At 43.5% G+C, this 13,273-nt stretch overlaps 1 protein-coding gene across 1 annotated transcript in view; it reads right to left on the bottom strand.

The window, feature by feature from the left end:
• Positions 1-13,273, bottom strand: part of LOC147017282 (uncharacterized) — a 350,244-nt gene that overhangs the window by 103,756 nt on the left and 233,215 nt on the right. Inside the window, exons 58-61 of the mRNA XM_085847971.1 lie at positions 4,515-4,644; positions 4,121-4,320; positions 3,373-3,895; positions 1,674-3,157 (exon numbers count right to left, since the gene is read on the bottom strand). Coding sequence (XP_085704097.1) covers positions 1,674-3,157; positions 3,373-3,895; positions 4,121-4,320; positions 4,515-4,644 — 2,337 coding nt within the window. The remainder of the gene's footprint in view (positions 1-1,673; positions 3,158-3,372; positions 3,896-4,120; positions 4,321-4,514; positions 4,645-13,273) is intronic.

The raw sequence follows: 13,273 nt of genomic DNA, 5'->3' as shown, positions 1-13,273 counted from the left end.
CCTGACCTCTTGACTTGTGACTCATGCAGTGAAAGCAGGTTCCAAAGAATACACCATATGGATTAATGTCCTTGTCATTCATGTTGGCCTGCAAGTGATTGTATAAGTAAATTCTCCTCTACAAGCCTCAGAACAGTGCAGAAGAGATAAAAAAAATTAAAAGCTGCTGTCAAAACTGTGACATCCTAAATTGTGACGTGCTAAACCGTGACGCGTTAAACCGTGACACAATTATATTCCTGGACATGTATACACAGACTGTTCTTCATCGCCCCCTTCTGTCAAAACACGCTTGTTTTCATTTCTTCTTGCTCTTTCTCAACTGATGTTCTTTTGCTGAATTTCACATTAAACCTTGTTTGTAATATCATCACGAGACACAGGATGTCTACTTGCAATTCGTGCAATGTCGAGGCAATTGGTGCATCATGATTGTGCAAAGCTGGAAGAAGACCCAGGAGGAGGTCATTTGGCCCATCACATCTGCACTATATCCATATTTGCATTATCTTAATTGTATCAATCAACTTATCGTCTATTTCCCAACGCAATTGTCAGCGTCCTTTTATTTATTTGTTTACAGGAGCGAGGCTCATGGAAGAGCAATGTCGAACTGACAGTGGGGAAAAAACATTGAGGGAATGAATGAACAAGAAAAGAGAAGGTAGAGGGGGAGGGAACGTTGGAATTAGTATGTATGCTGGTTGGGTGAGGAAAGGTTGAGACTTTCTGGCTGATTGTTATCAGTGATATGGTGAAACAGATTCCACGGGATTGAAGGGAAATGAAACCTTGATGAAAATTAATATCCACATCCCTTTATAATGAAAAACATACCCCTTTAATCTCCAGGAATTTAGTCAGGGTACAATCACACAATGGCACTCTTATAAAGAGGGGATGTAGGATTATTAATGTCCACAACCTCAGTGCAGATTGAACAGCCGGCTTTTTTTGCCCCATGTGAATCAGAGCATAACAATTTTTTGTTGAGTTCAGCTCCGTGTCGGACAACAATTCCATGACCACAGGGCTCATAGGAGAGCAGGCTACTAAATTAACTAGTCTACAGCCCCTCAGCTTACAAACAACATGAGCTCTTCTTACAACACCCCGGCCTTCCATCGAGATACTAACCAAGTTCGACTCCACTTTGGTCGCAAGATCTGGAAGAATTGGGCACATTTAAACAAGTGTGCTTGGTAATTATTAATACTAGCAAAGAACTCGTCCTTTCGGACAGGATAATTCCCACACTTTTACATCTACGGCATATTTTAGGACATCAAATAAGGGCTTCCACCAAGTGTTGCTACACGACACACATTTACATGGAGAAGATTGTGGTCATCACCGCATCGTGAACCCCCAGACGAGGAATTGTTTTTACCAACTAAAAGCGTCCCATGAACACCCCAAGTAGAATCATCAGTTTTCAATTCATTCCGTCCAGTGGTTTAGGAGTGTATGGAGGTCAAATGAACACACAAACAAACACTCCTCATATTATACATAGTAAGATGCACAGAAAGGTTCCTCAATGTGACGTATCCAAGAGCAGATATTTCACATTGTCAGTGTGGAATTTGATGTAAACAGAAACCTGAAATCATATAATTAGATGTTGGCATGACTTACACATGGAAATATAACATCACACAGGCTAAACACACCTGCAACTGCTGCAGCTGTTGGTTGATGACCTCGATCTCTGTCCCAACAGCATCTTGAGATAAACCCTCCTTTTCAGCATCATTTAGCAGTCTTGACACCTCATCCACCTTCCTGTGGAACTCGTCCACTCTGTTCAGTGTTGTCTGGGTTTCTTCTCGTGCACAACATATCCGTTCAAAGAGTCGGGAATGCCTGCGTTGTACCATTTTCACCTCACGTTCCATGCCTACGGCCTCTGAGCCGGTAACTGGTAAGGCTGAGCGCAACTGCTCAAAGTCATTGCTCGCTTCATCTGCTCGTGTCCCGAGCTCTTCAGCTTTGTGTATCAACTCATTCAGTGCCTCCAGCCGCAATTTCAGCTCAGGCAGACCACGGCTCAAAGCCCCCACTGCGTCCAATTCTTCTCCAAGATCTGCCTGCTCTGTTAATAACTGTTTCATCAAGCAACGTGCCCGATCCAAACCCTGTATCTGGGACTCCATCACCGAGCATGCCTTTTGTGCAGTGACGTGAGCCTCTAAGACCTCCTTTGCAAGACTACGAGCTTGCTCTACCAAGCGAGATCCACCTGTTGAATCCCCAGACTCCTCTGCAAGTTGTTTAGCAGTTACCTGCAATACACTAGCCTCTTTCTCCAAAACATCGAGTTCAGCACAACAGGCCCTCATCTTTTCCAAATTTTTATCTTCAAGGAAGGATGCAAATTCATGGGAGCTATGCCTTTCAAGGATCCGGGTTGTCTTTCTAAGCTTTTCCTCAATTGTCACAGCCTTGCTCTCAAATTCCTTGAGCTTCTCATAAATTATTTCAATTTTCTTAACACGAGTTTGGGATTGTGACACCACATTTCTTATTTTGTGAGACAAGATAGTTTTCATTTCAGTCACTGACTCAACACCCACTTCACAACTGTCACACAAATCATCAGCTGCTGTATTCAGTTCTTCAAGCAGTTCTTCTATTTGATTTGTCTTGTCTTGGATGGCTCGAGTACCTTTCAGTTGGACTTCCAGTTGTTCCTTCTTTAAAGTTGCTACACATTCCTGGTTCAATCCAACCTCGAGCTCCTTGACATAGTGAGATATTACTTCTGTCATCTCTTTTAGCTTCTCTGACTTCTTCAAACAATGATGTAACACTTTCCTCCTTGAGCTCACCTTCTCTGATACCTCCTCCCACTGACTCTTCAGGTCTTCCATCTGCCTTCCAACTGCCTGCTCTTCTGGCCTTTGTTGCAGGCTTTTCAGCAAAGCTGTTCCCTCAGACAGTGTGGCTTGGAATTCATCCTCCCGGCCCTTGAGTTGATCTTGGATCTGTTCTTGCTTCTCAAGCTCCTGCGCAAGTATGTCAAGGTCAGTTGAAATCGGAGGTAGCTTCTTTTGCTCTTCTCGGCAGGCCTTGAGCCAGCCTTTCAACTGCATCATGGAGTGGGAAAACTGGCAGGAGGTTGTAAGAGTCATCTGCAGCTGCTCCACATGCTTTACTTCAGCCATAAAACAAATAATGAACAGGACATAAGAAAAGAAAGAGAGAAAAGTGTTACTTCAAGAAGAGCAAAGTAATGCAAGCTTTGAGTTGAAAATGGCTTTTTAATTTTTAACAAGGAAGTGGGATATTTTGGGGTATGAACTTAAAATTATGAGAAAATAAGGCACACCTTTTCAACTGGGCAACTGCTGCAAGATGCAGTGTCTTTACCTGCACTTTCTTGTAGTTGCTGCCAGGGTTTCTGTGTAACCTCAAACCTCCTGTGCACCTCTTGCTGCAGGTACTGCTCTTGCAGCAGCACTGATAGACGTTTGCATAATTGCTCAGCATCAACCAATTGTACAGTCATTGCTGTTACACCATCCAGCACTTCTTGTGCTTCTGCAAGTCGCTGGCTCACTGCCTCAGCCTGGGCTGCACCTCTTGCTCCCGACACCTGCTGGAGCCTCTTTGCAAGATTGTGCGTTTCATCTGAGATCTTTTCCAAGGTGGAGGAAAACGTTTGACTCGTGTTCAGCACCGCGTCAATGTGATCAGCACGTTCAGTGAGTTTTTGAGACGAGTCATGCCATGCTGCTGTTACGTCTGAAAGTTGATCCTCGATGGGAGTGGAAAAATTATTGTTGTCATTGTGTTTCTGATCTACTGGTGATCCACCGCTGGAGATTTCATGAGCAATGCATGTTAGCTGTTCGACTTGCGTCTTCCGTGTCTGAAACTCCTTTTGCAGGAACTGTTGAGAAAGTCAAAGAGTGTTAAAGACAACAATTTTCAGATCAAAAAAACAACAAACTCTTCAAGACTATTATTTCCAAGAAAATATAATGAACTACTGTAAACATTATTCTGAGATGAGAATGTGTATACTGATATGTCCGATGAGAATATTTATCTTAGGTTGAGTGGAAATGGAAGAAAATAATCCAAGTGATCATATCTTACACTGTCTGAAGCCTACCTGCACTTGCTGCCTTTGACTGGACAGCATGTTCGGGTCCAGTGCCAATGGCCCCAGAACACCAATCATGAGTTTCTTTTCTGCCAGCCACTGACTGAGTTGCATGTGCACACTCTGGAACGTGACATGAAGATCACGCGACTCCTCGAGCCTGCGTTGACGCTCTGCTGCACCAACGGTCACATTCCTCCACCGTGACTCTGAATAAAGTGTGCCGAACATGAGCTTTAGTTGCTGTGATGCACAACAAAGGGTTTAAAATGTAATCATAAAAAAGAAACTCCATCAGTTGTTCAAACAGTTTGGGCAACTGGATTGTGCTGAAGAAAAATTCAAAGAAAGCAAAATGAATTGTACAACGGAGGAACTAAAATGAAAGAACAGAAATCCTGACCAATGTCATGCAGACGATTGTTGAGTATGTCACTCTCTGGAGCCTCGGGTGAAGTCTCCAACCAATCCTTCAATTGTTCAATGAGGAGGTCCACTCGTGGTGTTGATTTTTCGAGCTCAAGTGTAAACTTCTGCACAGAGAGCAAGAAAGAGATGACTGTATGAATAATATAAATTAACAAATACATTTCACAGAGATGGAGGGAAGGTGAATGGAAGTTCATACTTTTTGTCTATTAATTACGTACGTCTATCACCTTTTGACCCTTTAGACTGCTAAGAACTCTTCGAACTTTGAAGACCCTTTAAGACCCCGAAGACCCCCCCAAAACCCCAAAGACCCCAAAAGACCCACAAGACCCCCAAAGAGCCCAAGACTCTGAAAGCCCCCAAAGACCCCCAAGACCCCCAAGCCCTCCCAAGAACCCAAGACTCCAAAGACCCCCCCCAAAAACCCCAAATAAACAAAGACCCCCAAGACCACGAAGACCCCCAAGAACCAAAGACTCTGAAGACCCCGAAGACCCCCAAAGAACCCCAATACCAGACCCCAAAATACCCCAAAGACTTCCAAGACCCCAAAGACCCCAAGATAACCCGACTATGAAGACCACAAAGACCCTCAAGACCCCAAAAACCCCAAAGACCCTGAAGACTCCAAAAGACCGTGAACACCCTGAAGAACCCAGACCCCAAAGACCCAAAAGTCACCGAAGACCCAAAAAAGACCATGAAAACTGAGGGCCCAAAAGTCCCTGAGGACCCAAAAGTCCCCAAAAAGTCACCAACAACCCAAAAGTCACAAAAGTCCCTAAGGACCTGAAAGTCCCCAAGGACCAAAAAAGTCCCAAAAAGTCACTGAGGACCCTAAAGTCCCTGAAGAACCAAAAGTCCCAAAAAGTCCTCAAAGACCCAAAAAGTCCCAATAGTCCCCAAGGGCTCAAAAGTCCCAAAAGTCCTTGAGGACCCAAAAGTCCCCGAGGACCCAAAATGTCCCCAAAAGTCCACGAGGACCCAAAATGTCCCCAAAAGTCCACAAGGACCCAAAAGTCCTATAAAGTCCCCGATGACCCAAAATTCCCAAAAGTTCGATGACCCAAAAGTCCCTAAGGATCTGAAAATCCCAAAAAGTCCCTGAGGACCCAAATGTCCCAAAAGTCCGAGGACCCAAAAGTCCCCAAGGAACCAAAAGTCCCAGAGGACCCAAAAGTCCCAAAAAGTCCCCAAAGACCCAAAAGTCCCAATAGTCCCCAAGGGCCCAAAAATCCCTGAGGACCCGAATGATCCTGAGGACCAAAACGTCCCAAAAGTCTCGAAGGACCTGAAAATCCCCAAAACTTCCCTAAGGACCCAAAAGTCCCAAAAATTCCCTCAGGACCCCAAAGTCCCCGAGGAACAGAAAATTTCCGAGAACCCAAAAGTCCCAAAAGTTCCCAAGGACCCAAAAGTTCCCGAGGACCCAAAAGTCCTGAAAGTCCCTGATGACCCAAAAGACCGCTAAGACTGTCGATCATGTAGACCTTTTAAGACTCGACTATACTACAAAAAAATCTGTGAGAATTCCCATGTTTTAAACACACACCATGTTAAGATATATAAAGCAGCTTAACACGTCCTTCTACCATGGCGTGGAATTCCAATTACAAAATATAAAACAAAAACTGATAACAGTGCAACAAAGAAGATATACATTAACACTATTAATGTTTACCACAAGAATAAGAATAGTAGTTATATATGGCAATAAAAAGAAACATATATATATATATATATATATATATATATATATATATATATATATATATATATATATATATATATATATATATATATATATATATATATATATATATATATATATATATAATCCCCACGTTGGCCCCAAGCACATCTGGGCTTGGTGAAAGGCAAGCTAATATGCTCAAGCAATACAGCAGGTGGGTGTGCAACAAGGTTGTGAAGACCAATGAAAATTTGGTACATTGGACCAACGGGCCCACGAGTGTGAGAAAGTGTACACATCAGCTTTCACTTTCAACTCAAATTTAACATTAAATATGCAAGATCTCCCTAGAATTTATCACGCGAGTAGAAATATATCTGCGACGAGTGGGCCTAGATGGTGCTTGATGGTGACAAATTAGCACCACTCATAACCTTTCCAGTCTTGTATACAGTTTTATGATTCACACCCCTCAACTTTTGTCACATTTTGTTGTGCTAACAAAAATTTAATTTTGGAATTTAAAATGGATTAAATTTAAATTTTTTGTCACTGATCTACACAAAATACCCCATAATAACAAATGGAAAACATGTTTTTCGAAATTTCTACAAAGTAACTAAAAATGAAAATCTGAAATGTCCTGTGTCAATAAGTATTCAACCCCCTTGCTATGAGCTCAGGTGCATCCAATTTCCTCTTGTCATCCTTGAGACGGATCTACAACTTGATTGGAGTTCACCTGTGGCCAATTCAATTGATGTAGAAAGAAACACACCTTTCTATATGAGGTCCCACAGCTGAAAGTGCATGTCCGAGCAAAAACTCTTCCAGGAAGTTCAAGGAGCTGTCCATTGAGCTCCGGGATAGAATTGTGAGGAGGCATCGATCTTGGGAAGGGTATAAAACAATTTCTAGTGTTGAAAGTTCCTCAGAGTACAATGAGCTCCATCATCAGGAAATGGGAAGAATATGGAATTACCCAGACTCTTCCGAGAGCTGGCTGTCCGATCAAACCGACCAACTGGGCAAGAAGGACCTTGGTTAGGGGGGTTACCAAGAACCCAATGACCAGTCTGACAGAAGTACAGGGCTGTTTGGTTGAGATGGGAGAACCTGCTGCAAGGACAACAATCTTGGCAGCACTTCACAAATCGGGGCTTTATAGAAGAATGGCTAGATTGAAGCCACTCTTGAGAAAAAGACACATGACAGCAAACCTGGAGTTTGCAAAAAGGCATGTGCTGAGAGCATGAGGAAAAATTTTCTGTGGTCTGATGAGATGAAAATTGAACTCTTTCGCCTGAATGCAAAGCACTACGTCTGGCAGAAACCAAGCACAGCTCATCACCCATCTTGCATCTTATATTACCCATCTTACACATCACCCATCACCCATCATCAAACATCAAACATCCAATGGGAGAAGTCCCTACCATGAAGGATGGTGGTGGCAGCATCATGATATGGGGATGCTTTTCAGTGGCAGGGACTGAGAGACTTGTGAGGATAGAGGGAATGATGAATGGAGCCAAACACAGGCAAATCTTTGAGGAGAACCTGCTTCAGAGTGCAAAAGACCTTAGACTGTGGCAAAGACTTACGTTCCAACATGAGAATGACCCCAAGCATACAGGCAAAGCAACACTGGAATGGCTTCAGAACAAGAATGTGAAAGTCCTTGAGTGGTCCAGCCAAAGCCCAGACTTGAACACCATTGAGAATCTGTGGAAAGACTTGAAGATTGCTTTGCACCAACGCTCCCCATCCAACATGACAGAGCTTGAGTAAATATGCAAGGAAGACTGGGAGAAAATCCCCAAATCTAGATATGTAAAGCTGATACAGACGTACCCAAGAAGACTCGAAGTAGTAATCGCTGCCAAAGGCACTTCTACAAAAGTATTGACACAGGGGGTTGAATACTTATTGACACAAGACATTTCAGCTTTTCATTTTTAATTGATTTATAAAAATTTCCAAAAACATGTTTTCACTTCGTCATGATGGGGTATTTTGTGGAGATCAGTGACAAAAAATTTAAATTTAATTCATTTTAAGTTCGGTCTGTAACACAACAAAATGTGAAAAAGTGTGAATACTTTCTGAAGGCACTGTATTTGTGCCTGCTAACTCTTTTGATGTGCTTCCTGCATGAGTTTTGTGATCAACGCGTCTGTGTTTGTCGGAACAATAACGCGACAATATGAGCAGTTGGAATCCCCAAATTTGGGACAGAGCTTGATATCACGCACGCACGCACGCACGCACGCGCACACGCGCACACGCGCACACGCGCACACGCGCACACGCACACACGCACACACGCACACACACACACACACACACACGCACACACACACACACACACACACACACACACAACTCTTGCTCTGCAATTATGGCCATGTCCTGAGTAAATATAGTTCTGTACTAAATTACATTTTGTATTGTTGAAAGCGCCTGCATCAAAGTGGTCACTGCTTGGGTTGCTAACACACAGTACTTATCAGAGCGTCTACCGACTGGCTCTGAATTTCCACCTGAGCATGGAAATGTGGCAAACAGGCCCGGGTATCTGCCCAGAGCGCCCGGATCAGTTTGCTGGCATGACCGTTTGATGCTGTTTGACGGGATTTGGACCAGGCGATTGGGACGAGTCTGGCAACGATAACATTGCTGCCAGGAGTGGGATGGAGTCCACACATGAGTTGCCTGCTCCTGCTTCCAAAGCCGCTACATGGATATGCACAGTGGAGATCTAACCGCCAGTCAGCGAGACGTGCACCTCTGTGCCAGTTAAGCTTCTGGCATGGGAGGTTGAAGTCATGCAGGCCGTGCATGCCAGCGAGAGTGGGGATGAGTGTGAATGAGTGTGAATACAGGGGAGTGTGTACAAGTATGGACATAAAGGAGACAGAACGAATTCTCCCAGGAGAGTTGCCACATGTAGCGAACTGGTAAGGGACAGTACCAGGGTGACTTCCCACTGTGTTAGAAAGCACGGTCCCACGATTGAGCTGAGTGACAAACCAGGGGTGCCGCCTGATGGAGCACAAATCAAGGATCCACAGAGTACACAGTGCCGGTAGAAAGTCTACACCCGCTTTCAAAATGTTCACCTTTTGTTGCATTATAGTCTGGAATAAAATTACATTAAATCAGACTTTTCCCACCTTCATTTACATAGTGCAACCCCCAACTTCCAAGTGAAAAACAAATTCTACAAATTTCAGAAAATTAATTAAAAATACAAAACTAGAATATCTTGGTTGAGAGGTGTCCAACTGCTTTACAATAGCATAGCAAGTTAATTAGCATCCAACTGTGTTAAATTGTCGTGATTCTGATTATTTCAGAATGAAATCAGCTGTTCCTGGAGGTGTCCTCTGCTGGGTCGTGCATTTCACAGCAAAGGCTGAACCATGAGACCCAAAGAGGTTTCAAAAGACCTCCGGGATAAAGTTGTGGACAGGCACAGCTCGGGGATGGGTATAAAAACAATTCAAAGGCCTTGAATATCCCTTGGAGCACAGTCAAGACAATCATTAATAAATGGAAGGCATATGGTACCATCAAGACTCTGCCTACATCAGGCCATCCCTCCAAACTGGATGATCAAGCAAGGAGGAGACTGATTAGAGAGGCCACCAAGAGGCCAATAACAACTTTGAAATAATTACAGGTCTTTATGGCAAAGACTGATCACTGTGTGCATGTGACAACAACATCCCAAGCACTCCACAAGTCTCACCTGTATGGGAGGGTGGCAAGAGGGAAGCCATTACTCAAAAAAGCCCACCTTGAGTCCCATTTCGGGTGTGCAAAAAACCACTCTGGAGATTCTGAAGCCATGTGGCAAAAAAAAAATTGTGGTCTGATGAAACCAAGATGGAACTTTTGGCCTAAATGCAAAATGTTACATTTGGTGCAAATCCAACACAGCACAACACCCAAAGAACACCATCCCTATTGTGAAGCATGGTGGTGGCAGCATCATGTTATGGGGATGTTTCTCAACAGCAGGGACTGGGGTATTTGTCAGGATAGAATGGAAAATGGATGGAGTAAAATACAGAAAAGCCTGCTGCACTCTGCAAGAAAGCTGAAATTGGAACGGAAGTTCACCTTTCAGCATGACGACTCGAAGTACACAACCAAAGCTACACTGCAGTGGCTAAGGAACAAACAGATAAATGTTCTTGAGTGGCCCAGTCAGAGCCCTGACCTAAATCCAACCAAAAATCTGTGGCATGACTTGAAGATTGCTGTCCATCAATACTCTGCATGCAAATTAACTGAGCTTGAACAGTTTTGTACAGAAGAATGGGAAAACATTGCCCAATCAAGGTGTGCAAAGTTGGAAGAGACCTATCCCAACAGACACAGTTGTAATTGCTGTCAAAGGTGCTTCCACCAAGTATTAACCCAAGAGGGTGGACACTTATCCAACCAAGATATGCTAGTTGTGTGCTTTTAATTAATTTTCTGAAATTTGTAGAATTTGATTTTCACTTGGAAGTTGTGGGTTATGATGTGTAAATAAAGGTGTAAAAGTCTGATTTAATGCAATTTAATTCCAGGCAGGAAACGCAACAAAAGGTGAAAATTTTGAAAGGGGTGTAGACTTTCTGTATGCACTGTAGTTAGGAAGAGATGGACATGCTCCCCCCCCCCCCCCCAGGTGTTGTGGAAGACCCGGAGTGGTAAAATAAAATGCCGCCAAGTTAGTGTCCCAGAATGCTTGAAGTGCCAAGACCCAGGGCCCTCAGGAACAGTGTTGGGTAGAGAGGTGCTATCAGTTAGGGAGGAACAAGAAAGAATGGACTTCCTGAACTCTTAGGAGAAAAGAGGAAAAGGCCCATCCTGGAACACTTACACCCTCCCAACCACATTTGTACATAGTTAAACAAATAACTGGGGCATAAAGTATAAGTTACGTGTATTAGTGAGTGAATGCGAAGGATTAATGGAACAGTGAATTAGACTATGAATGAACTGTTTTTGATCATTGCACATGGTTTTTAGACAAGGACAGGGAACTGTATTGTATGGTAAGTGGAGACGGACCTCACACTGGTACTCCTGGACGCAGACTCGGGAGTGTCTGAAGAAGGAAGGTTGGGGTAGTGTTGTGGGAATGCCCTAAAGGGCTTAACTTTGCAAAGTATAATGATCATTATTTCCAAAGTGCATGTATTTGAATAAGCGTGAGGTAATATTATTGTGATATAATATTATGCATCGTTATATGTATGGAAAGCTGCTGTGTCTTCCTGCCTGACATGTGTGTGCATCTAAAACCGCTTCCCTGTGATACCTTTTTATGTTTTAACCCTTGTTATCTATCCTAAATGTCCTGTAAACTATCAGCCAGGCCATCGGCATGAGTTCAGGTGGGGAAGCCGCCATCACGCCCCACATCACTGATGCAGGTGAGAGGTCATAGCTGAATGCCCCACCCACGGATTAGTCCAGCGGGCCATTCACAGCCGAGCGAGTGGGGTCAGTGGTATCACAGACAGACGTGGTAGCTTAGACCATAAATTTTGATGGGAATCATGGGGGCGGAGAGATGCTTGGAAACTTGATGGGAAGAGATGCGCATGATTTCCAGGTGCCTTTGTCGAGATGCCCCCTTCCTGCAGAATGGCCGTTTTCTACCAGCACCCACCACAGACCATGCTCGGACCCTTTTCCTTTGTGCCAACTCATGTTTGCATAACAAACTGTTCCCGGCGTGCCAAATATTTCACTTGGGTCTTGCTGCGTCCCATTGGACGCAGTACTGGTATTTCAGTATTGTCATTCTTCTGGTTCTTCTTCTGTGGAATATCTGAGGCTTTTAAGGTTATTGATAATTAAGGAGCCCTCCCGCTCGTTCATTGCTTGGGGCACATACAGGGTTTATTTGTAGATAGTAAATCATCAAACATCCAATGGGAGAAGGAAATTTTTTTTTTTTTCGGACTGGCCGAGTTACCCCTCCTGCACAGTGATCCTGTGAAGAAGTTTCCTTGTTTCATGATGTAGTGAAGGTTTTGCCAGGTTTTCCTCCTTTTTAGGTCATCTCTTCGAGCATGACCTAATAATATTGGTGTTGAGAGGAGAGGTGACGATCCGTCCGTCCGTCCGTCCGTCCGTTCACAATGAAGTTGAAGCGGGAGATCTGGTCATTAGTGATCCTGATAGAGGTCGATGAGACGTACACGATTGTATGACTTTCAAGGTCACCGAAGGTCAAGGTCAAGGTCACGAGGCCTTTGAAGTTGCGAAAATGACGATTTTCAAATTCTATCTCCTCCGCCATTTCTCAAGCGATCTTGAATTTGATTGTAGCATATGAATCTATGGGACAATATCTAAATTTTGATCGGGCCGGATTTTCGATATTCGCTTTCGTGTCACGTGACTTCAAAGTTGGCAAAAAATGCGAAAATGACGATTTTCAAAATCTATCTCCTCCTACATTTCTCAAGCGATCTTGAATTTTATTGTAGCATATGAATCTATGGGACAATATCTAAATTTGGTTGGGCCGGATTTTCGATATTCGCTTTCGTTTTCGCGTCACGTGACTTCAAAGTTTGCAAAAACTGCCCTACCTTCAGGAGGCTATATATTTTCTCGCAGAGATGACCGTCACTCCCGCACGGGGGTAATTTTTCTGTGTAGCCCTTCACATTTAGTGGCTCTCAGCCTTGTTTATGCTAAATTCCAATAAAAAATATTGCATTGCTTCTTGCATTCCCACCCTTTTTGCCTGTTTCCAAATACCACATTATGAAATCCCTTGGTCTTGGAGTGGTTTCAGGGTTTTGATCATGAGCTACATTGACTACAAATGTCCATTAAAAGTACTGATTGGGTGTAGTGGTGATTCGTGCCCACCACAAAAACGTGCCTGCATTTGAGCAGCCAGGTCACTTACATTGGGTCACTAATTATTGGGTTAATTAATTAATTAATCATTGGGTTAATTATCTACAATTAATAACTACAATTAATCATTGGGTCACTAATTTGGGTGATCAGGC

Source organism: Eptatretus burgeri, chromosome 11 (assembly GCF_056783735.1).
Source record: "Eptatretus burgeri isolate ZD-2024b chromosome 11, Ebu_testis_v1, whole genome shotgun sequence".
In the NCBI taxonomy this organism is placed as follows: Eukaryota; Metazoa; Chordata; class Myxini; order Myxiniformes; family Myxinidae; genus Eptatretus; species Eptatretus burgeri.
This window is presented reverse-complemented; position numbering and strand designations above follow the sequence as displayed.